Source organism: Mustelus asterias, unplaced genomic scaffold (assembly GCF_964213995.1).
Source record: "Mustelus asterias unplaced genomic scaffold, sMusAst1.hap1.1 HAP1_SCAFFOLD_44, whole genome shotgun sequence".
NCBI classification, from domain to species: Eukaryota; Metazoa; Chordata; class Chondrichthyes; order Carcharhiniformes; family Triakidae; genus Mustelus; species Mustelus asterias.
The window spans coordinates 2100131-2121362 of record NW_027590121.1 but is presented as its reverse complement, the minus strand read 5'-3'; the positions used below and the strand labels follow the sequence as shown (position 1 = coordinate 2121362).

The window sequence follows — 21232 nt, the reverse complement described above, 5'->3', positions numbered from 1 at the left end:
AACTCCCCCCTCTCGTCCTCCAAGGGTCCAACATTCACTCTAGCCACTCTATTCCTTTTTATATATTTATAAAAACTTTTACTATCATTTTTTATATTAATTGCTAGCCTAGCTTCATAGTCTATCCTTCCTTTCTTTATCGCTTTCTTAGTCTCTCTTTGTTGTTTCTTAAATTTTTCCCAATCACTTGTTTCTCCACTATTTTTGGCCACTCTGTACGCAGCTGTTTTTATTTTAATACTCTCCTTTATTTCCTTCGTTATCCACGGCTGGTTCTCCCTTTTCTTACAATCCTTGTTTTTTGCTCCATGATCTCCATGAGCGGACTGAGTGTGATGTATCCAAGTTGGGGACTATTCCTAACAAGGAAATTACATTTCTGCAGCTTCTTGCATGACCACAAGATCTTGGAAAGTGTTTTACGGTCAAGTTATTTTGAAGTGTAGTCACTGTTGGTGATGTGGGAAACTGTAGGGGTGCCTCAGAAATGAAAATGATCACTTTCATCTGTATTAACAGTTAAATATAACTAGGTCAAGGAAGCCATGTTCAACTCTAACATGTGATGAGAACTTTATATCATAAAGCTAAAAGCCTCCAGACACGGCTGAGCAAGCAATTAAGGAATTCTTCAATCATTTTGATAAGCTAGAAGACATTATATTCTGCTAAAGTCTGGCTCAAGAAAGAGGCTGATTGTTCAACCTGATCAAGATTAGTAAGAAAGCTTTGTGTCTTTCACAAAGTATATTTTTGAACCATTGTATCTTGTATTAACCAAATATATTAATTAAAGATTACTCTAACAATTAGCTACCAGTCAGTAACAGATGGGTGAATAAGTAGTGAGCCATAATTGAGTTAATGTTAATGAATCAATAATGAATCAGTAGTTATAATGAAAGATTGAGTTTTATTTGCAGTCAAATGTAAAAGTTTAATTGCTGTGTATGTAAAGAATGTGCAGTGAAGATAAATGTACTGGCGAGAGAGACCTTCCAGCTCTGATTAGCCTCAACATTTGTACAGGGATTGTATAGAATCAGATAAAGAGATGGTGTGAAATTATTCTATTGTATTCCTGATAATGACAGAAAATGGGGCAAGTAATTGAGGATACAATTAATCTAGTGACAAAACTGCTTTCTTTCTTCACGACAACCATTACCTCTCCCTTTGCCTTTTGTTCCAGGACATTTTTGACATTTAATCTCGTCGCCCTCTAACCAATCCCTGACTTTCCCTTTTGTTCGACCTGACCCTCCCCCTTTCTCATCAGCATCAAACCCATCACATTTCTCCCTCTAGTTCTGAAGTAGAGTTACATTGGACGTGAAACATTAACTCAGTTTCCCTCTCCACAGATGCTGCCAGACCTGTGTTTTTCCAGTTCTTTCTGTATTTATTTTAGATCTACTTGCAGTGGAGGAAAAACACTATTTATTATCCAGGATAAAATAAATGTCTTTCATCAATTTTTGTGGATCATTTTGTTTATTTGTTTGTTTAGCTATGAGGAGGTTGGAGAAACTTGGTTTGTTCTCACTGGAACAGAGGTTGAGGAGCGACCTGATAGAAGTCTACAATATTATGAGGGGCATGGATAGAATGGATAGTCAAACGCTTTTTCCCAGGGTGGAAGAGTCACAGCTTTAAGGTGTGAGGGGCAAGGTTTAAAGGAGATGTATAAGGCGGATTTTTTACACAGAGTGTACTTTAGAATGGACTTCAGTAAAGCGTTTGACAAAGTCCCTCATGGTAGGCTGGTGAAAAAGGTAGGATCTCATGGGATAAAGGGGGAGATGGCTAGATGGGTGGAGAACTGGCTTGGTCACAGAAGACAGAGGGTGGAAGTGGAAGGGTCTTTGTCCGGCTGGAGGCCTGTGACTAGTGGTGTTCTGCAGGGCTCTGTATTGGGACCTCTGCTGTTTGTGATTTATATAAACGATCTGGAAGAAGGTGTAATTGGGGTGATCAGTAACTTTACGGACGACACAAAATTGGCAGGACTTGCAGATAGTGAGGAGCATTGTCAGAAGCTACAGAAGGATATAGATAGGCTGGAGATTTGGGCAAAGAAATGGCAGATGGAGTTCAATCCTGATAAATGCGAAGTGATGCATTTTGGTAGAAATAATGTAGGGAGGAGCTATACGATAAATGGCAGAACCATAAAGGGTGTAGATACGCAGAGGGACCTGGGTGTGCATGTCCACAGATCCTTGAAGGTGACGTCACAGGTGGAGAAGGTGGTGAAGAAGGCATATGGCATGCTTGCCTTTATAGGACGGGGCATAGAGTATAAAAGTTGGGGTCTGATGTTGCAGATGTATAGAACGTTGGTTCGGCCGCATTTGGAATACTGCGTCCAGTTTTGGTCGCCACACTACCAGAAGGACGTGGAGGCTTTGGAGAGAGTACAGAGGAGGTTTACCAGGATGTTGCCTGGTATGGAGAGGCTTAGTTATGAGGAGAGATTGGGTAAACTGGGGTTGTTCTCCCTGGAAAGACGGAGGATGAGGGGAGACTTAATAGAGGTGTATAAAATTATGAAAGGCATAGATAGGGTGAACGGTGGGAAGCTTTTCCCCAGGTCGGTGGTGACGTTCACGAGGGGTCATAGGTTCAAGGTGAAGGGGGGGAGGTTTAACACAGATATCAGAAGGACATATTTTACACAGAGGGTGGTGGGGGCCTGGAATGCGCTGCCAGGCAAGGTGGTGGAGGCGGACACACTGGGAACGTTTAAGGCTTATCTAGACAGCCATATGAACGGAGTGGGAATGGAGGGATACAAAAGAATGGTCTAGTTTGGACCAGGGAGCAGCACGGGCTTGGAGGGCCGAAGGGCCTGTTCCTGTGCTGCATTGTTCTTTGTTCTTGAAGGTGGTGGGTGCCTGCAACTCGCTGCCGGGGGTGGTAGTGGAAGCGAATACGGTAGTGACTTTTAAGGGGCATCTGGACAAATACATGAATAGGGTGGGAATAGGGTAATATGGTCCCTGGAAGGGTAGGGGGTTTTAGTTAAGTCAGGCAGCATGATCAGTGCAGGCTTGGAGGGCCTGTTCTTGTGCTGTAATTTTCTTTGTTCTTATTTCATTGGAAATGTGCTCTCCCAGGCTCAAAGAGCATCAGCTCATTGGAAGCAGAGGGATGAAACCAGCCAGTCCAACAGAAAGAAAACCCTTCAACCTTCCACTTCACCAACTGTCAGAATGAACATGGTTCAGTCCTGGATGTGACTAACAGCAGAAACCAACTCGATAATCATTTGTGAATCTGTTGGTGTTTCTGCAGGTTGGATAACCGAGTCAATCCCTTCCCACACACAGAGCAGGCGAACGGCCTCTCCCCAGTGTGAACTCGCTGGTGTATCTGCAGTGCAGATGACCATTTAAATCTCATTGTGCAGTGAGAGCAGCTGAACGGTCTCTCCTCAGTGTGAATGCGCTGGTGGGACACCAGATCCACTGAGCTTTTGAATCCGCTCCCACAGTCAGAACATTTAAAGGGTCTCTCATTGCTGTGAATGAGATTGTGTCTCAGCAGGATGGATAACTGAGTGAACCCGTTCCCACACACAGAGCAGGTGAATGGCCTCTCCCCAGTATGAACTCGCTGGTGTTTCCGCAGGTGGAATGACGTTCTAAACTTCTTTGAGCAGTGAGAGCAGCTGAACGGTCTCTCCTCAGTGTGAGTGCGTTGGTGGGACACCAGTTCTCGAGAACTTTTAAACCCACTCCCACAGTCAGTACATTTAAAGGGTCTCTCATTGGTGTGAGTGACTTTGTGACTCAGCAGGTGGGAAATGGGAGTGAATCCCTTCCCACACTGAGAGCAGGTGAACGGTCTCTCCCCGGTGTGAACTCGCTGGTGTCTCTGCAGGCTGGATGACTGAGTGAATCCCTTCCCACACACAGAGCAGCTGAACGGTCTCTCTCCAGTGTGACTGCGTCGGTGAGTTTCCAGCTCTGATGGGGCATTGTATCCCTTCCCACATTCCCCACATTTCCACGGTTTCTCCATGGTGCGGGTGTCCTTGTGACTCTCCAGGTTAAACAATCAGTTAAATCTCACACAGAACACGGGTACAGTCTCTCCCCGCTGTGAATGCTGCGATGTATTTTCAGGCTGTGTAACTGGTGAAAGCTCTTTCCACACTCAGTTCACTGGAACACTCTCACTCGGGTGTGTGTGTGTCTCGGTGCTTTTCCAGTCACATTGATGTTGAGAATCGTCTGAAGCAGAAAGAAGAGAGAAACATTTCACCTTCTAGAATCAAAGGTCAGTGATATTCAGGTCCCGATAAATTGAATGCTGATGTGATGTTTGTTTTGAGTTTTTGTCTGTAAATCCTCACCTTCTGATATCCTGTAAAACGAGTTTGAAAAAGTCATCACAGTCAGTACAGGATCGAAATTCAGAACAGACAATTCTAGTTTCTTTCCTCTCTCATTCCCCAAAAGGTGTAAATATCCATCCCACACACTCTCCCTCCATTCTCACTCTGCTGTATCTAATATTCACCCTCCCAATTCTCCTGAAGGTGCTGATTGAGGCTGATTGACAGATCCATGCTCACTGCTTCCTGTCCTGGACACAGAGAGCTGAAAATCTCCATGCAGGCTTCCGGCCGAACAGAAATATGACTATATTCCTCGACTAAGAATGTTTTAAATGGATTGTTTCAGTTAGTGAAGATACAGGGGGTTGTGATTGATGATAGTCTTGAACTTGCTGCCTGTGAGGGCGGTCATAGAGTTTGACAGCACGGAAAGAGGCCCTTCAGCCTATCGTGTTTGCGCCGACCATCAAACACCTTTCTATTCTCATCCCATTTTCCACTCTTGGTGCGTAACCTTGTATGCTATGACATTTCAAGAGCTCATCTAAATACTTCTTAAATGTTTCATGCAGTGAGTTCCAGATTCCCACCACCGTCTGAGTGAAAAGGTTTTTCCTCACATCTCCTATAAACCTACTGCCCCTGAACTTAAATCCATGCCTTTGGTTATTGCCCCCTCTACTAAAGAGAAAAGTTCCTTCCTGTCCCCCTCCATCTGTGCCCCTCAGAATTTTATACACCTCAATAAGGTCCCCCTCACCCTTCTCTGCTCCAAGAAAAACAACGCCAGCCTATCCAGTTTCTCTTGATAGCTGAAACACTCCAGCCCAGGCAACACCCTGGGGAATTTCCTCTTCACCTTCTCCAGTGCAATTACATCCTTCCTATAGTGTGGCGACCAGAACTGCACACAGTACTCCAGCTGTGGCCTATCCAGTGTTTTATACAGCTCCATCATAACCTCCCTGCCCTTACAGTCAATGCCTCGGTTAATAAAGGCAAGTATCCCATGTGCCTTCTGAACCACCTTATGTAGCTGTCCTACTGTCTTCAGAGATCTATGAACATACGCACCAAGGTCCCGCTGATCCTCTGTACCTCCGAGGATCTGACTATTCATTGTGCATTCCGAGATGCCGCTTTTAAAAATTGCTTCAATTGAAGCTAAAATGTAACCAAATGACTTCAACCAAGCACAGCATGTCAATACTACACTTGATCTTCGCCAAAAGGCCGAGAAGCGATCCCTCCTGCTCTTAATATACTGACAGAACACCTCTGGATTTACTCACAGATGTTGCCCTCTTTTTAGGTCAAACCAAATAAACAAACTCAGGTTAAGTCAGGACAAAGTAAAAGGGGCAGCTCCCCAAAAAGGAGGGGGAACAGCCCGAACAGAAATCAAAGTACAAAGGAAACTTAAAAACATCAAATTAAAATGTGATTATTAGGGTCAATAATGCACCCCAACCCCTGCGGTGCCCAGCGGGCCCGGAAGGCGTCAACCGCGCCCGTGGACACTGCATGCTCCCTCTCCAGGGACACGCGGCTGCGAACGTAGCCGCGGTAGAGGGGAAGACAGTCAGGATGGACGGCCCCCTCGATCGCCCGCTGCCTGGACCGGTAAATGGCACGTTTCGCCAGGCCCAGGAGCAGGTTCACGAGGAGGTCGCCATCCCGACCATCCCCTCTCCGCATCGGGTGTCCGTAGATCAGGAGCGTGGGACTGAAGTGCAAACAAAACATTAATAAAAGGTTCTTTAGGAAAACATAAAGGGAGTGCAGCCTAAGACACACAACATAGACATGGTCCACGGACTCCACAAGGCCGCAGAAAGGGCAGTCTTCGGAGCCCGTGAACCAGTGAATCCTACGGTTGTGCGGAACTGCTGCATGCATCACCCTCCACCCCAGGTCCCCGACGTAATTGGGGGAGATCCCTCCGTAGAGGGACCTCCAGCGGGGACCTCCGCCGCCCGGCGGTAACAAGGCCCGCCAAGGTGTATCCGGGCGACAGGCAAGGAGGCAGAGATGGAAGGTGTGCAGCAGCAGCCCGCACAGGAAACGCCTCCGCGCGGTAGAAAAAGGCACGGAGGACATTTCCGCGAGGCGGCTCAGGCTGTGGGGCACCTCACCCAGGGGAGGGGGCTGAGGCTTTGGGCCAATGTGGAATTCCGCCCGAACAGGGGAACGCTCGGGCGGGATCCCACCGCACGCCTGCGCCGTCTCCAGTTTGTGTGCAGTTTCGGGGCCGAGCACGACCGTCCTAAGGTCTAGGATGGCTTTGGCTGCGCGCCGGACGGACGTCCCCGCGCGCTCAGCCAGCACGCGGGGACTCATCCAGCCCGCCCCTCCGCCATCGAGCACGTCCCCGATTCTGGTCACCCCGGCGTCCACAGCCCCCCTCTCCGCCAGCCACCTGAAGTCATACGGCTGGAGGAGCGGATTCCTGAGCAGCGGCTCTCGCATGAGAGCCGCTACTCCTGACGGGGGAGAGCTGCGTCGCGAGGCGACCTTGTTCCAGACAGTGAGGAGGTCCTGGTAAAAGACGGGCAACTCCTGCAGGGAGGTCGAAACACGCCCCAGTTCGATATGCAGGAGCTGCACGTCATAATTGAGGCCGTGCCACTGGCGGAAGAAATACGTCGCCATGGCACACCACTGTGGAGGGGGCTCAACGTAAAGGTACCTCTGCAGGGCCTGGAGGCGGAAGGTCGCTATCTGAGTGCGGAGGCACACCAGACCTTGTCCGCCCTCCTCATGCGGGAGATGCAGGACCGCAGCAGGGACCCAGTGCAGTCGATTGCCCCAGAAGAACCGCAGGAGGGTTCTCTGGATATCGGCGACAAAGCCAGGGGGAGGGGTCAAAGGGACCAGCCGGTACCACAGCATGGAGGCGAGCAGCTGGTTTATGACGCGAATTCGCGCCCCGTAGGACAGCACTCGGAGCAGTTCTGTCCAGCGACTCAGGCGGGCGGAGACTTTGGCCTCCAGCTCCCGCCAGTTCGCCGGCCAGGATTCCTTGGCTGGGCAGAGATGGGTCCCCAAGTAGAGGAGGTTGGTCCTGCTCCAGGTGAAAAACCCGAGCTCCGTCTCCCAAGGACCGACGAGTCCGGAGCACTTAGCCCAGTTGATCCTGGCGGAGGACGCGGCGGAGTACACCGCCTGGCATTCTCACATCCTCCGCAGGTCAGCCGGGACCTCAGATGTGGAGACAGGAGGAGGTTTGAGTCTGTCTGAAGATCAATCTTCATTCACACAAAGCCCGCGCTCTGAGTGGCTGGAAGACCAGAGTCCTTCTGGTCCTCCAACTCTTCCCATTGGTCAACACCTCAGTATGAAGATCAGAGGGTGGGCTCTCCCCCGCACATGCGCAGCTTCCCCCTCCCTTAGACATGTGCAGTCCTGGGCCGGGGGGAGGGGGAGCTCACCGAGCGGCTTCTCACTCTGTCCGGAGCCGTCAGCCAGTTGCCTGGAAACCTTGGCTCGAGGAGGTGTAGGGGGAGGGGAACAATGGGTGGGGGCGGGGCTCCCAGGTCCGCGAGCCGGGCCTGCTCACTGGAACCCGGAGACGTCACCGCGGAGCGCAGTGAGTCCTATTGGCTGATTCAGGCAGGGCTCCATTGTGACATCACAATGTGGAAGTTGACCAATGAGCTTCAGAGTGAAACTTCCTCCTCTGGACAACATCTGGGAGGAAATCAATGTTTCCCCCTTTCCATTTCTTTTCTCATTCTGGGGGAAATTGGGGACTTGCAGCAACTGAAGGGAAAGGAAGTGAATCCAGTCTGTATATTCCACACATTTCTACTCCAGTAATGTAGACATTTATCTGTCTGGCAGCCGGCATGGACATTTTCAGCTCTCTGCATCCAGGGCAAGAAGCAGTGAGCATGGATCTGTCAATCACACATGAGGACGGCCTCAACCGGGATCTTGAGTTCATGTAACCCCCACCACTTGCCTGGGCTTGCAAAATCTCACTAACTGTCCTGGCTGGAGACAATACACATCTCTTTAACCTGTGCTTAACCCTCTCTCCACTCACATTGTCTGTACCTTTAAGACTTGATTACCTGTAAAGACTTGCATTCCAACCATTATCTTGTAAATTGAGTTTGTGTCTTTATATGCCCTGTTTGTGAACAGAACTCCCACTCACCTGATGAAGGGGCAGCGCTCCGAAAGCTAGTGGCTTATGCTAACAAATTAACCTGTTGGATTTTAAACTGGTGTTGTGAGACTTCTTACTGTGCTTACCCCAGTCCAACGCCGGCATCTCCACACTCTGAGTGGAAACAGAGACAAGTAGGAGAGGCCGGAGGTGAGGAGAGAGATTTTATACATCTACAACTCAACAGGAACTTTGACAGAATTTCCAAACCCTGTGAACACCATCAGCTCCAAGTTCCACTCCAACTCACACACCATCCTGACTTGTCTAACATCCAGTACTGAAAGAACAGAAATTTATTTCATATAAATACTGGGAAGACTGAACCCATTGTGTTCAGTCCCCACTACAAACTCCACTCCCTCGCCAACAACTTTATCTCTCTTCCTGGCAACTGTCTGAGGCTGAACCAGGCTGTTCACAACCAGGGTGAAATAGTTCATCCCAAGATGAGCTTCCAGCCACATGTCCACATCATCATCAAGACCACTTTCATTCATAGAAGCATTAATAGTAATTAATAATAATGAATAATAAAATACAGTGGAGAAGGAGGCCATTCAGCCCATCGAGCCTGCACCGACAACAATCCCATCCAGGCCCTATCCACATATTTACCTGTTAATCCCCCTGATACCAAGTGGCAATTTATCATGGCCAATCCGTCTAACCGGCACATCTTTGGACTGTGGAAGGAAAACCGGAACACCCGGAGGAAACCCACACAGACACGGGGAGAATGTAGAAACTCTGCACAGACAGCGACCCGAGGCTGGAATTGAACCCGGGTCCTTGGTGCTGTTAGGCAGCTGCACTAACCACTGTGCCACCGGGCCACATGTCAGTGCCATCGCCCGACTCCAGCCCAGTCTCAGCTCATCTGGAACCCTCACCCATTCCATTGTGATGTCGCACTCTCACCCATTCCATTGTGACGTCACACTCTCACCCATTCCATTGTGACGTCACACTCTCACCCATTCCATTGTGACGTCACACTCTCACCCATTCCATTGTGACGTCACACTCTCACCCATTCCATTGTGACGTCACACTCTCACCTATTCCATTGTGACATCACACTCTCACCCATTCCATTGTGATGTCACACTCTCACCCATTCCATTGTGACGTCACTCTCACCCATTCCATTGTGACGTCACAGCTTCACCCATTCCAATGTGACATCACACCCTCACCCATTCCATTGTGACGTCACACCCTCACCCATTCCATTGTGACGTCACACCCTCACCCATTCCATTGTGACCTCACACTCTCACCCATTCCATTGTGACGTCAGGGCTTCACTCTCCGATCACAATCCCTGCCGGCCTCCCACATGCAGCCTCAATGGCGGCAGTCAGCCCGGGTCTAACACTACAAGCTGCCGCTCCATTTGGTACAAAGGGGGGGACCGGGAAGTTCATTTCCGGGGTTTGGGTTTGAACAACATGTTTACGAAACCTCTCCACCCACCCGCCACATTTATCATTCCCCGCGCGCCCCCTCTACCTCGTATTGATTCTCGCTTCCAAGTTGAAACCGTCCGTCCGTCGCCATTACCCGCACTGCGCATGCTTCAGGTCCCGCCCCTCATTCACTCCGATTGGTTGGAGGACCAGCCGCTCCCGCTCGGTCCTCCAGCCCCACCCCTCATTCACTCCGATTGGTTGGAGGACCAGCCGCTCCCGCTCGGTCCTCCAGCCCCGCCCCTCATTCACTCTGATTGGTTGGAGGACCAGCCGCTCCCGCTCGGTCCTCCAGCACCGCCCCCTCTTCCTATTGGTCCAGACCTGCCGTCAATCAGTGCCCGGGCATTGTGATGTGGTAAGAAGTTTAACAACACCAGGTTAAAGTCCAACAGGTTTATTTGGTAGCAAAAGCAGATGTGGAGCATGCGCAGTGTCATTGCTGTCCTTGGCGCTTGTTTGTCCCGGAGAAGCGGAGTCAGCGTTAGGCGGTGGCTGGGAGGATTTGGAAACACTTTGTGGATCCGCAAACCCTTCAGAATCATTGTCAGCTCCCTGGTTTGCAGCTGCGGGGCTTCTCCCTCCCTCCCTCCCTCCCTCCCGGGAACAGACCCAGGTTAACGGCCCCATCCTGGCTCAGCCACTGGAGGATGGTTCACATCAGAGGATGGGGGAGGGGGACAATAAATAAGAGGTTACACTTTGTCCTCAAATCAATGAGGACTCTGATCTCTGGGAAGGAAGGAAACCCTGGGAGGTGGGTGGGGAGGATTCACAAACACCCGCTGGAGGACCCAACACACCCAATAAGACCCATTGGTTTTATTGTCAGTCTGCAGACAGCAGCTGGAGAACTGAACCCAGTAAGAAGTCTCACAACACCAGGTTAAAGACCAACAGGTTTATTTGGTCGCAAAAGCCACAAGCTTTCGGAGCCTTAAGCACCTTCAGGTGAGTGGGAGTTCTGTTCACAAACAGGGTATATAAAGACACAAACTCAATTTACAGAATAATGGTTGGAATGCGAATACTTACAGCTAATCAAGTCTTAAAACCACATCATGAACTGAACCCAGACAGAGGAGAGGGAGGGAGAAAACTGGGAGTGGAGGAAAGAAATGGTGGAGATGGGTTTGGATTTCAGCCCAGGGAGGAGGGAGAGTGTGTGGGACAGGGATTTACAGATTTGGGGGAACAAGAAAGGAAAAAATGTTCCAGAGAAACTGGAATTGTTCAGAATTTCTATCCTGTTCTGAGTGTGATGACTTTTCTAAACGTTTTTTACAGGATATTCGAAGTGAAGGAACGGCAGACAGAAAACTCAAACGGGACATCACATCTGACAAAGTCATTCAGTTCCTTAGGAGCTGAATATCCTCGGTCTTTGAATGTGGAAGGAGAAATATTTGTCTGTTCTGCCTGTGGGCAAAGAAATTTAACATCAGTGTGACCGGAAAAGCATCGGGACAAACACACACCCGAGTGAGAGTGTTCCAGTGAACTGACTGTGGAAAGATCTTTAACCAGTTACACAGCCTGAAAAAACATCACACTTTTCACAGCAGGGTGAAATGATATGCATGTTGTGTGTGTGGACCAGGCTTTAACTGATCATCCAACCTGGAGAAGCACAAGGACACCAGCACCATGGAGAAACCGTGGGAATGTGTGGATTGTGGGAAGGGATTCGGTTTCCCATCACAATTGGAAGTTCATCGGCGCAGTCACACTGGGGAGAGACCGTTCACCTGCTCCGTCTGTGGGAAGGGATTCACCCATTCATACAATCTTCTGACTCACCAATGGGTTCACACTGGGGAGAGGCCGTTCACCTGCCCTGTGTGTGGGAAGGGATTCACTCGCTCATCCCACATTGTGACACACCAACTTGTTCACACTGATGAGAGACTGTTTACATGTTCTGACTGTGAGAAGAGTTTTAAATGCAAAAAAGATCTGCTGACGCATCAACGTATTCACACTGGGGAGAGACCGTTCAACTGCTCTGTGTGTGGGAAAGGATTCATTCAGTCATCCCACTTGCAGACACATCAACTTGTTCACTCTGATTACAAACTTTTTAATTGTTCCCACTGTGAGAAGAGCTTTAAAAATATAAAGGATCTGCTGACGCACCAATATGCTCACACTGGGGAGAGGCCATTCACCTGCTGTGTGTGTGGGAAGGGATTCAGCCGTCCATCTGCCCTATTGAACCACCAGAGAATTCACACTGGGGAGAGGCCCTTCACCTGCTCAGACTGTGGGAAGGGATTCATTAATTCATCCAACCTTCTGATACACCAGCAACTCCACACAGGCGATCGACCGTTCACCTGCTCTGAATGTGGGAAGGGATTCACCCGTTCATACAACCTTCTGACACACCAGCAGGTTCACAGTGAGGAGAGGCCATTCACTTGCTCCGTGTGTGGGAAGGGATTCACTCGTTCATCCAACCTATTGAATCACCAGCGAGTTCACACTGGGGAGAGGCCGTTCACCTGCTCCACGTGTGGGAAGGGATTCAGTCAGTCATCCAACCTGCTGACACATCAGAGAGTTCACAGTGGGGAGAGGCCATTTACCTGCTCTGTCTGTGGGAAGGGATTTTCTCATTTATCTTATCTTCTGAAACACCAGCGAGTTCACACTGGGGAGAGGCCGTTCACCTGTAATGTCTGTGGAAAGGGATTTATTCAGTCCTCCCACCTGCTAACACACCGGCGAGTTCACAAACGACTGCAAGTTTTGGATTCTACACTTAATGATGCTGTTAATCATATCCAGGACTGAATCGTGTTCACTCTGACAGGCTTCATCCGTTGAGGTTTAATATTCTGAATAAATACGAAACAGACCAGCTTTGTTTTTTAAAATTGTTGTAGATTTTTGTCTTTCCCACCTGACTGTTTAACATCACCAGGCTGGAGCTCAGAAAAGACAATCTGGGGAGGATTATATGGCAAACAGGACGCAGTCCTTCAGGGTCACAGAGAGGGACAAACAGCACTTTGGTCTTCCTCTTCTCTCTTCACGACAGCAAAGTACCCGTGTGGTTTAATCCTGAGATGTGCAAGAATCTCAGTCGCTCCCTTCCATGTTTCAGTGCTCCTAGACCAGGAACAGAAGTTCCTTTACAACTGTGTTTAGAGTCAGGAAGAACAACAGTGAATGCTGGAAGCATGCTGCTAAATCAGAGATTGGTGCAAAACTGGGATCTGTTCCTGACTGAGAGTGAAACGGCAAGATTAGATTTCCAGACTGAAAAAGCAGAAAAGTCTAAAATATTTTAATGTGTTTGTGTGTCAGTGCCAGTTTATTGAACAGAAACCAGTTTAAAATAAATTGGTTAAAGTCTGCATTAAAGTAGCAGCTGGAGAGTTCAAAGGAACCTGTTATCTGCTGGGACAATTAGACAACAATTTGATTCCCAGATAAAAAGGAGCTACAGCGTGTCCAAGAATTCCCAGTTTTATTGATGTGGTTTCCCACACACTGTCCTTTTAAATAAACCTCACTCCTATCAACCTTTAACCATTATAAACAGAATAGAGAGAAGAGTGAAGCTGTGCCTGTCCCTTTAACTGGAAGCTGAGCAGCATCAAGCCCCAACTGTCCCTTTAAGAATGGGTGATGTGCTCAGCTGAAGATTCCTATTGGTAGTTTTCTGGATGATCTCCTTATTTTGGATTATTCTCAGTGATTCTCAGTTGTGTGAACCTCTGCTCACTCACTTAATATCTCTCCTCTCTGTCAGATACTCAATATCTCTCCTCTCTGTCAGGTACTCACTTAATATCTCTCCTCTATCAGATACTCACTTAATATCTCTCCTCTCTGTCAGATACTCAATATCTCTCCTCTATCAGATACTCACTTAATATCTCTCCTCTCTGTCAGATACTCAATATCTCTCCTCTCTGTCAGGTACTCACTTAATATCTCTCCTCTCTGTCAGATACTGACTCACTTAACATCGCTCTCCTCTCTCTCAGACACTCATTTCACTTACCTTCCACCCCTACACTCAATTAAACACGCTCCTTTCTCTCACTCACTTAACCTCTCTCTCAAATACTGTCTAAGTCACTTAACCTCTATCTTTCTCTCAGACACTCATTCATTTAACTTTTCTATGTCAGATAGTGCTGAAACTCACTCAATTTTTTCATTCTCCGGTTATCTCTCTCTAAAAAAGCACCAAACACCTTCAATCTCTCTTCTCTGTCTGAGACAACATCGAATTTACAGAGACTCAATCTCTGTTTTTTTTATTCATACGTGGGAAATAGGTGTCGCTGACTGGCCAGCATTTATTACCCATCCCTAGTCGCCCTTGTTCAGAGGGCAGCTGAGAGGCAACCACGTTGCTGTGGCCCTGGAATCACATGTAGACCAGACTGGGTAAAGACGGCAGATTTCCTTCCCTAAAAGACATTAGTGAACCAGGTGGGTTTTTCTGACAATATTTTCATGGTCATCACTCGATTCTTAATTCCAGATTTTTAAAATTGAATTCAAATTCCACCATCTGCCATGGCGGTATTCGAATCTGGGTCCCCAGAAAATTTGCTGAGTTTCTGCATTAACATCTAGCGATAATACCACGAGGCCATTGTCTCCCCACTTCTCTCTCCCACTTCCTCTGACAGGCCCTGACTCACTCTCATTTTCTGATATCCCTCTTTGGGGGAAACTCATTCCTTTCTATAATTTCCCCTCATCTCTCCCAGTGATGACCCTCAGTCCATCTCCCAATTCATTGACTGTTAAAAACCCAAATAATCTTTGTTTATTGTTTAACATGGGAATGGAGGTGAATGTAATGCTGAGAGCGGCAGCAATCTGTGTGGTTGTTCTTGATGCTGTCAGAGTGAGTTCACCTTCACAGGCAGGAAGAATATTCACGGTGATAACATCTCAAACTGATGTCGCCTGTTTCATTTTCAGGAAATACAACTTCCTGTTTCTCTGCTGCCGGTTGCAAACCGCACATCTCACTTCTGAGCAAAAAATAAATCCAGGGGCCACAATCTGGTGAGAACATCTGTCAGTGCGGCCTATATCCGTCCACAGAGACCGGGCAGAGTCACACAGGATCAGAGTCACACAGGATCACATTGCGGTGATATTTACAAATGAGCCTGTTATTTCTGTTCAGAGTCTCCATTCCAGATATAATGTGCTGTGTTTGTGGATCAGTCACTGAGTTCCCTCTGCTCCCCATAGCCAGGAACTGATAGCCTGCTCCCTTAGATTTTATATCATTCTCTCTGAATTGCTTGTTTCCTCTGTTTCTCAGCTTTTATCTCTGACCACCTCATCTTTCTGATTTTTAAAATCTCTGTCAATTTTTCTCTATCTTTCTGTCTCTCTTTTGTATCTCTCTCAGTCTCTGTGTGTTCCTATTTAATCAAGAGTTCAAAATCATGAAGGGTTTCTGATTGATTATAAAAGGAAAAACAGGGAAAAAAGAAGAAAAGCTCAGCAGGTCTGGGAGCATCTGTTTAAGAGAAATAGTTAACATTTTGAGTCCATATGATTCTTCAGGGCAGGAAAAATGTAGGTTTTTCTGTCTTAGATCAGGGTACGTGATGGGGAGGTTTAATAAAAATGTTTAAAATGACAAACGATTTATGATAGTGTCAATGGAGCGGAACTGTTTCCCAGAAGCAGGAGGGTCTGTCGATGGAGAGAATCTATTTCACAAGTGCAGGAAGCTCTGTCGATGGGGAGAATCTATTTCCCAGATATTGGAGGGTCTGTCGATAGGAAGAAACTGTTTCCCAGGTGCAGGAGGGTCTCTCAGCAGAGGACACAGAGAGTTAACATAATTGACAACGTAACTGGAGGAGGTGATGAGGATAATTTTTTACACAATAATTTGATGCAATCTGGAATGCACAAACTGACAGGTGCTCGAAGCAGGTTTAATAGTAAATTTCAAAGGGAATTGGATAAATACTTGCAGAGGGTAAATTGACAGAGTTATGGTGAATGGGATTAATTGGACAATTCATTCATCTTTGTGACATTCTGAATGTTTCTCTCCTGAGGTGTTAATATTTGATCTTTTCAGTCACAATGTGTCTCAAACAGAAGATCAAAACATTAGGTTTGATGAGCTGTCAGGTCTGTTTCCTGTGTGCCTGTGTAACTTAAGAATTGCAGATAACCATGAGAAGGAACTGATTATTTTCAGTTCCTCTAACAGATAAAGCTCAGATGTCAGAAATCTCTGGAGTTCCCCATGTCCTCATTATTCTCCCCTTGAGTATAACAGCTCTCAGTCAAGCAGAGTCAGTAACACATGTCTCTGCCATGATGTTTGCATTCCTATTTTCCCACTCACCTCCCAGTGACACTCAGCATAACACACAAACCTCAAAATATCATTGCTCCCTTACATCATGTCCTATTACAAGCAAATATTTGTTGGGCCTCTTGTCTCCCTTAATGTCAGGTTACCTGCAGTTAAAATGACCTCAGAGACACTGGAACCGATCTTTGTGATTATTATTGTTACACCAGATTCCAATCAGCCCCAGGACCTGCAGTTGTAAAATGCAGTAACATTTTAATATCAGGCAGGTTATTGTTAAATAGTAAGTGGCAGAGTGACAAATAACAGAATTGGAATATATTATATCAATAGACCATGACTCACTCGCTATCAAATGAGACCCAAACTTTGGTTATGGTGCACGAGATATTGACTGTATTATCATTACATTGGATCCCCGGGCCTAGAATACCCGACGCTAAAATGCCATCCTGACTACCTTTCATGGGAGTTCACCTCTGTTAGCCTGACAGCAGTTTACATCCCACCCCACGCAGACGTGAAGACGGCATTGGATGAAATATACACCACCACAAATAGCCTTGAGACGAGGCCTTGTCCTGAGGCCTTGTTCATCGTAGCCGAAACTTCAATCAGGCCAAGCTCAAGGGTGTTCTACCAAGGTACCTGCAACACATCTCCTGTTCCATCAGAGGCCCAAACATCCTAGACCACTGCTATACAAATATCAAAAATGCCCACACCTTGGAAAATCATGTCTGTGCTCCTGCTCCCAGCTTAAAAGCAAAAACTGAAATGGGAGAATCTGCCAGAGAAAGTCGTGCAATATTGGTCTGAGGAATCGGATGATCTCCTACTAGACTGCTTAGAGTCAGTAGATTGGTCAGTATTTAAAAACTCTGTGACCAGCCTGAACGAGTCCTCCACTACAGTAACTGACTCATTAGTAAGCGTGTAGAAGACTGCGTGCCAAAGAAGCAAATCCATGTGTTTCCCAACCAGAAACCATGGATGAACAGGGATATCCACTGTCTGCTGAAGTTTAGATCTGAGACGTTCATGTCAGGCGACACTGACCTATACAAGACAGCCAGATATGATCTATGAAGATCCATCAAAGATGCCAAAAGACAGTACCGGATCAAGCTAGAATCCTAGGCTATCCACATGGATTCCCGTCGACTATGGCAAGGTCTGCAAGACATAAAAGGCTACGAGATTAAGGCAGGTAAAATCACCGGCTCCAATGCACCCCTCCCCACTGAGCTCAACACATTCTATGCCCGTTGTGAGCAAGAGGTCAGCGAGAGCACGCCCTCCATCCCAGAAGCCTCGAATGATTCTGTATGTTAGGTCACCAGTGCAGACATCAGAGTAGCCTTCTCAAAAGTCAACCCATGGAAAGCAACTGGCCCAGACGGGGTACCCCAATGAGCACTGAGGTCCTGCGTGGACCAGCTGGCAAGGGTATTCACAGACATCTTCAACCTCTCATTACAACAATCTAAGGTCCCTACCTGCTTCAAGAAGAGGACCATCATCCCGATACCAAAGAAAAGCCAGGGCAGCGTGCCTTAATGACTATCATCCGGTGGCTCTGACAAACCATCTTTTTGTGATTCATGCACAAGGACACCCAGGTCCCTTTGCGCAGCAGCATGCTGCAATTTATTACCATTTAAATGCATGGTTGGGGACCCCGCGCACCCCCGACATTCTCTCTTCCACCTTCTTCCATCGGGAGGGGGATGCAGAGGTCTTGAGGTCGCGTGCCGACCGACTCGAGAGCAGCTTCTTCCCGTGCTGCTGTCGGACTTTTGGGTGGGCCTATCTTGCATTGGGTTGGTCTTTCTCTGCACCCTAGCTGTGGCTGTGGCACTGCATTCTGCGCTCTCTCATTTCCTTCTCTATGAACGGTATGTTTTGTCTTTATAGCGCAGAAGAAACAATACTTTTCATTGTATGCTAAAACATGTGACAATAAAAAAAAATAGTCCATTTTGCTGTTATTCCTACCAAAATGGATGACCTCACATTTACCAACATTGTACTCGATTTCTGTTGGAAAAATAGGTTGCATGCTTACTTTTTAATTATACAATGTTCAGAGCACTAAATTTGACACACACAATCATAGAATCCCTATAGTGCAGAAGAAGGCCATTCGGCCCATCAAGCCTGCACCGACAACGATCCCATCCAGGCCCTATTCCTGTAATCTCATGCCCCAACATGAAAGGGGCAATTTATCATGGCTAATCCACCTAACCTGCACATCTTTGGACTGTGGGAGGAAACCCACGCAGACACAGGGAGAATGTGCAAACTCCACACAGTAAACTGAGGCTGGAATTGAACCCAGGTCCCTGGCGCTGTGAGGCAGCAGTGCTGACCACATGTGACCAATAACCAAGGACATGGCAGACATGACCAGTGTGTGAATTGCTGATGAATGGTCTTGTCCCTGTTGTTCCAATCTGTGTCCACAAAGGTACAATCCAATGGCAGAGCCATTGCCCAGCATTCACTGCGGGAGCTGCTGCGCAGGCGCACTGTTAGGTTGTGATTGGAGCATGCGCGGTGCGGGTGCTGCAGCTTGATGGAAGCGCGAGGCGGTCGTGTGGCTTTCGCAACGGGTGAAATAAAACACCCAGTGTGGGTGGGGAACGGAGCCGGTGGGTGGAGAGATTTCATTACCACCAGACTCGGCTCGCAAAGTTCGAGTAAAAATCTAACGGTCCCCCATTTGGACCGAGACGGTTGTTCTCTCGGTGTCGGGCCGGGCTCGCCGGCCGCCATCTTTATAAGGGGCAATGTTCCGGCAAGGGCGCTGCCATCTTTATAAGGGGCAATGTTCCGGCAAGGACGCTGCCATCTTTATAGGGGGCAATACCAGCAGCAGGACAGAGCTTTATGCATTTCTATGTTAAAAGCAAAATTCTGTGAGTTCTAGAAATCTGAAATAAAAACCGAAAATGGTGGATTGCTAACCTGGACTGACAATAATGTATTTACAGGATACTCGGAGGAGAGAATTCACAATTCAAAACATTGTATCTAGATTCAGTCGATTCATCAAGATCATTGACCTTTGAATGTGTAAAGAAGCTGTTCTGTCTGTGGGAAATGATTTCAGCTATCAATGTGTCTGGTATTTGGATATAAGACTGATAATTTCAAAACCAGGACTCTGCTTGACTGGAAATCATGACAAAGTACTGCAGATGCTGAAATCTGATGAAGGGTCATCCTGACTCGAAAAGTTGGCTCTATTCTCTGTCCACAGATGCTGTCAGACCTGCTGAGAGTTTCCAGCAGTTTCTGCTTTTGTTGTGACTGGGAATCAATGTGGGTGAGCAGGCACTGAGGTCTTGGGGCTAACTGGACTTGCTGTCATAGAGTCACACAGCACAGAAAGAGGTCCTTCAGCCCATAAGTGAACAAGCAAGGAAAAGATGTTCCACAGCATCAGAATTGTCTATTTAGAATTTCTGTCCTGTACTTACGAGGATTCATTTTATAAACTCCTTTTACAGGCTATGAGAAAGGGAGGAATTCCAAACAAGAACATCAAACCAAACATGACATCCAACATCTACTCACTTGATTCATCAGCGCTTGAATATTGTGAACCTTTGAATGTGGAATGAGAAATGTTTCTCTGTTTCTGTCTGAGGATTTCAAACTGAAAGTTTTGAAACAATTGACTGGAAAAGCACCGAGTGAGAGTGTTCCAGTGAACTGACTGTGGAAAGAGCTTTAACCAGTTATACAGCCTGATAAAACATCACATCATTCACAGCAAGGAGAAACCATACAGTTTGGACAAGGTTTCAACTGATTGTCCAATCTGGAGAGTCACAAGGACACTGGCATCATGGAGAAACTGTGGAAATGTGGGGACTGTGGGAAGAGCTTCAATTACCCAAAGCTGAGAAAACGTTATCATTGTCACACTGGGGAGACACCATTCACCTGCTCTGTATGTGGGAAGCGATTCACTCAGTCATCCCATCTCACTGACCATCAACTTGTACACAGTGATCAGAGACCTTTTAAATGCTCTGATTGTGAGAAGAGGTTTAAAAGCAAGAAGCACCTGGTAGCACATCAGCTTGATCACACTGGGGAGAGGCCGTTCCTCTGCTCTGTGTGTGGGAAGAGATTCAATCGGTCATCCCACCTTCTGACACATCAGCAAGTTCACACTGGGGAGAGACCATTCCTCTGCTCTGTGTGTGGTAAGGATTCATTCAGTCATCCCAACTTCTGAGACATCAGCGAGTTCACACTGGGGAGAGGCCATTTACCTGCTGTGAGTGTGGGAAGGGATTCAGTCAGTTGTCCGACCTTCTGGTACACCAACGAGTTCACACTGGGAAGAGGCCTTTCACCTGTTCTGTATGTCGGAACAGCTTTGCTCAGTCATCTACTCTTCAGAGACACCAACGAGTTCATACTGGAGAGAGGCCATTCACCTGCTCTGAGTGTGAGAAGGGATTCATTCAGTTATCCGACCTTCTGAGACACCAGCGAGTTCACAAATGATTGTAGAATTTGGAGTTTGTCATTGCTGCTTTTAGTGACATCCCGGACTGAACATGTGGCTGTGTAAGCTGAGGTGTGTAAGGAATGTGTCCCAGCCACGCTCTTCCATGGTTCAGTGGTCCTGGAGGGAGAACAGAAACTCCTTTACAACTGGGTTTAGAGTCAGGAAGAACAACGGTGAATATTGGAAATGTGATGTCAAGTCAGAGATTGGTGTTAAATTGGGATCTGTTCCAGACTGAGACTTTGAGAAGAAATAGAAATGTGGAATGAACATTTAAAATGTTTGTGATATTCCTGATCTATCATTGTCAGACAATAACAACACTCTACATTTATATTGTCTCTTTAACAGAGTAAATGTGAAAACTGACACTGTTTTCAGA

The 21232-nt window shown here is 47.2% G+C and overlaps 4 protein-coding genes across 5 annotated transcripts in view; 2 read left to right on the top strand and 2 right to left on the bottom strand.

The window, feature by feature from the left end:
• Window positions 1–12889, top strand: part of LOC144483026 (uncharacterized) — a 128984-nt gene extending 116095 nt beyond the window's left edge. Inside the window, exons 1-2 of one of the 2 annotated variants that reach the window (XM_078201860.1) lie at window positions 10347–10942; window positions 11279–12889. In XM_078201860.1, coding sequence (XP_078057986.1) covers window positions 11639–12787 — 1149 coding nt within the window. In that variant the 5' untranslated portion in view covers window positions 10347–10942; window positions 11279–11638 and the 3' untranslated portion in view covers window positions 12788–12889. Of the gene's footprint in view, window positions 1–10346; window positions 10943–11278 lie in introns of those variants that run through there. The other variant, XM_078201861.1, reaches the window with a different exon arrangement.
• The window catches only part of LOC144483028 (dehydrogenase/reductase SDR family member 1-like), a 340453-nt gene that overhangs the window by 93236 nt on the left and 225985 nt on the right, over window positions 1–21232 (bottom strand). The gene's annotated exons all lie outside the window — the stretch shown is intronic.
• LOC144482993 (uncharacterized) overlaps window positions 1–21232 on the bottom strand; it is a 110476-nt gene that overhangs the window by 7791 nt on the left and 81453 nt on the right. The window contains exon 9 of the mRNA XM_078201818.1: window positions 3271–3934. Within this exon, the coding sequence (XP_078057944.1) occupies window positions 3271–3934 (664 nt within the window). The remainder of the gene's footprint in view (window positions 1–3270; window positions 3935–21232) is intronic.
• The window catches only part of LOC144483050 (uncharacterized), a 45114-nt gene continuing 31897 nt past the window's right edge, over window positions 8016–21232 (top strand). The window contains exon 1 of the mRNA XM_078201892.1: window positions 8016–8131. The gene's annotated coding sequence lies outside the window, so the exon portion shown is untranslated. The remainder of the gene's footprint in view (window positions 8132–21232) is intronic.